The 1,597-nt window shown below is 36.9% G+C and overlaps 1 protein-coding gene across 1 annotated transcript; it reads left to right on the forward strand.

Annotated features, from left to right (window-relative positions):
* Window positions 1-262: 262 nt before the first annotated feature.
* LOC117082352 (oligosaccharyltransferase complex subunit OSTC-like) lies at window positions 263-1,295 on the forward strand. Its single transcript, XM_033208986.1, has one exon. It carries the CDS (start codon window positions 284-286, stop codon window positions 731-733), a length of 450 nt encoding a protein of 149 aa, XP_033064877.1. The 5' UTR covers window positions 263-283; the 3' UTR covers window positions 734-1,295.
* The last annotated feature ends 302 nt before the right edge of the window (window positions 1,296-1,597 follow it).

Consider the following 1,597-nt stretch of genomic DNA (forward strand, 5'->3'; position numbering starts at 1 on the left):
CAGCCTGGGCAACAGAGTGAAACTCTGTCTAAAAAAAAAAAAAAAAAAAAAAAGTAGAAATCCATCGTCCAGAAATCCTCTTTAAAATGAACCACTGATAAACACCATATATTGATAACTTTGTATCATAATTCATTCGTGTTGGAGTTTTGAGCCTTTTACAATAATTAATTTACATCAGGCTTTCCAAAGTACTTAACATTTGTAGGATTTCTTTCCAGTGGGAGTTTTCACAAGATTTTTAAATTATTAAAATGGAAAACTTGCCCTTGCTGCCACCAACATGGAGACTTTGTACCATGTCCCGTTCTTAGTGCTCGAATGTCCCAACCTGAAGCTGAAGAAGCCGCCCTGGCTGCACATGCCATCGGCCATGACTGTGTATGCTCTGGTGGTGGTGTCTGACTTCCTCGTCACCGGAGGAATAATTTATGATGTTATTGTTGAACCTCCAAGTGTTGGCTCTGTGACTGATGAACATGGGCATCAGAGGCCAGTAGCTTTCTTGGCCTGCAGAGTAAATGGACAATATATTATGGAAGGACTTGCATTCAGCTTCCTACTTACAATGGGAGGTTTAGGTTTCATAATCCTGGACCGATCAAATGCACCAAATATCCCAAAACTCAATAGATTTCTTCTTCTGTTCATTGGATTCGTCTGTGTCCTACTGAGTTTTTTCATGGCTAGAGTATTCATGAGAATGAAACTGCCAGGCTATCTGATGGGTTAGAGTGCCTTTGAGAAGAAATCAGTGGATACTGGATTTGCTCCTGTCAATGAAGTTTTAAAGGCTGTACCAATCCTCTAATATGAAATGTGGAAAAGAATGAAAAGCAGCAGTAAAAGAAATATCTAGTGAAAAAACAGGAAGTGTATTGAAGCTTGGACTAGAATTTCTTCTTGGTATTAAAGAGACAAGTTTATCACAGTATTTTTTTTCCTGCCGACCTATTGCTATACCAACAATGTTGAGTGGCATTTTCTTTTTAGTTTTCATTTCTTAAAGAAAATATACTCCATATCTACAACTATCATACCAAATAAAGTGATTGTTTTTTACAGCCTCCTAAACATTTTTTGGAGATGACATTTCTGATTTTCAGAAATTAACGTAAAATCCAGAAGCAAGATTCCATAAGCTGAGAACTGTGGACAGCTGATCAGCTTTACCTATGGTACTTTGCATTTAACTAGAGTGTGTGATGGTAGATAATTTCAGATATGTATGTAAGACTGTTTCCTGAACAATAAGATGTATGAAAGGAGCAGAAATAAATACTTTTTCTAATAAAAAAAGAAATGAAAAACTTTCCCGTATTTTCCATACTACTAAGGCTTCCACCCAGCATTCATTCTTCTATTTTATAATGTTCATCTCCAACATGCATTGCACTGTGTCTTTGAATGGAGATGACAGCAAGGAAAGCATCCCCACATTCTGTATATTCATAGGAGTTTTCTCCAGAGCCCTTTGCCATGTTAGAAAGCAACTGGGAAAATTAAATACTTTACCATATATTTTACATTTAGGTGGTTTTTCTCCATTGTGAGTCCTTTTATGGTTTTGAATGGAACCGGGACATCGGAAGCCTTT

This window comes from Trachypithecus francoisi, unplaced genomic scaffold (genome assembly GCF_009764315.1).
Source record: "Trachypithecus francoisi isolate TF-2019V2 unplaced genomic scaffold, Tfra_2.0 Lachesis_group9, whole genome shotgun sequence".
Lineage (NCBI taxonomy): Eukaryota > Metazoa > Chordata > Mammalia > Primates > Cercopithecidae > Trachypithecus > Trachypithecus francoisi.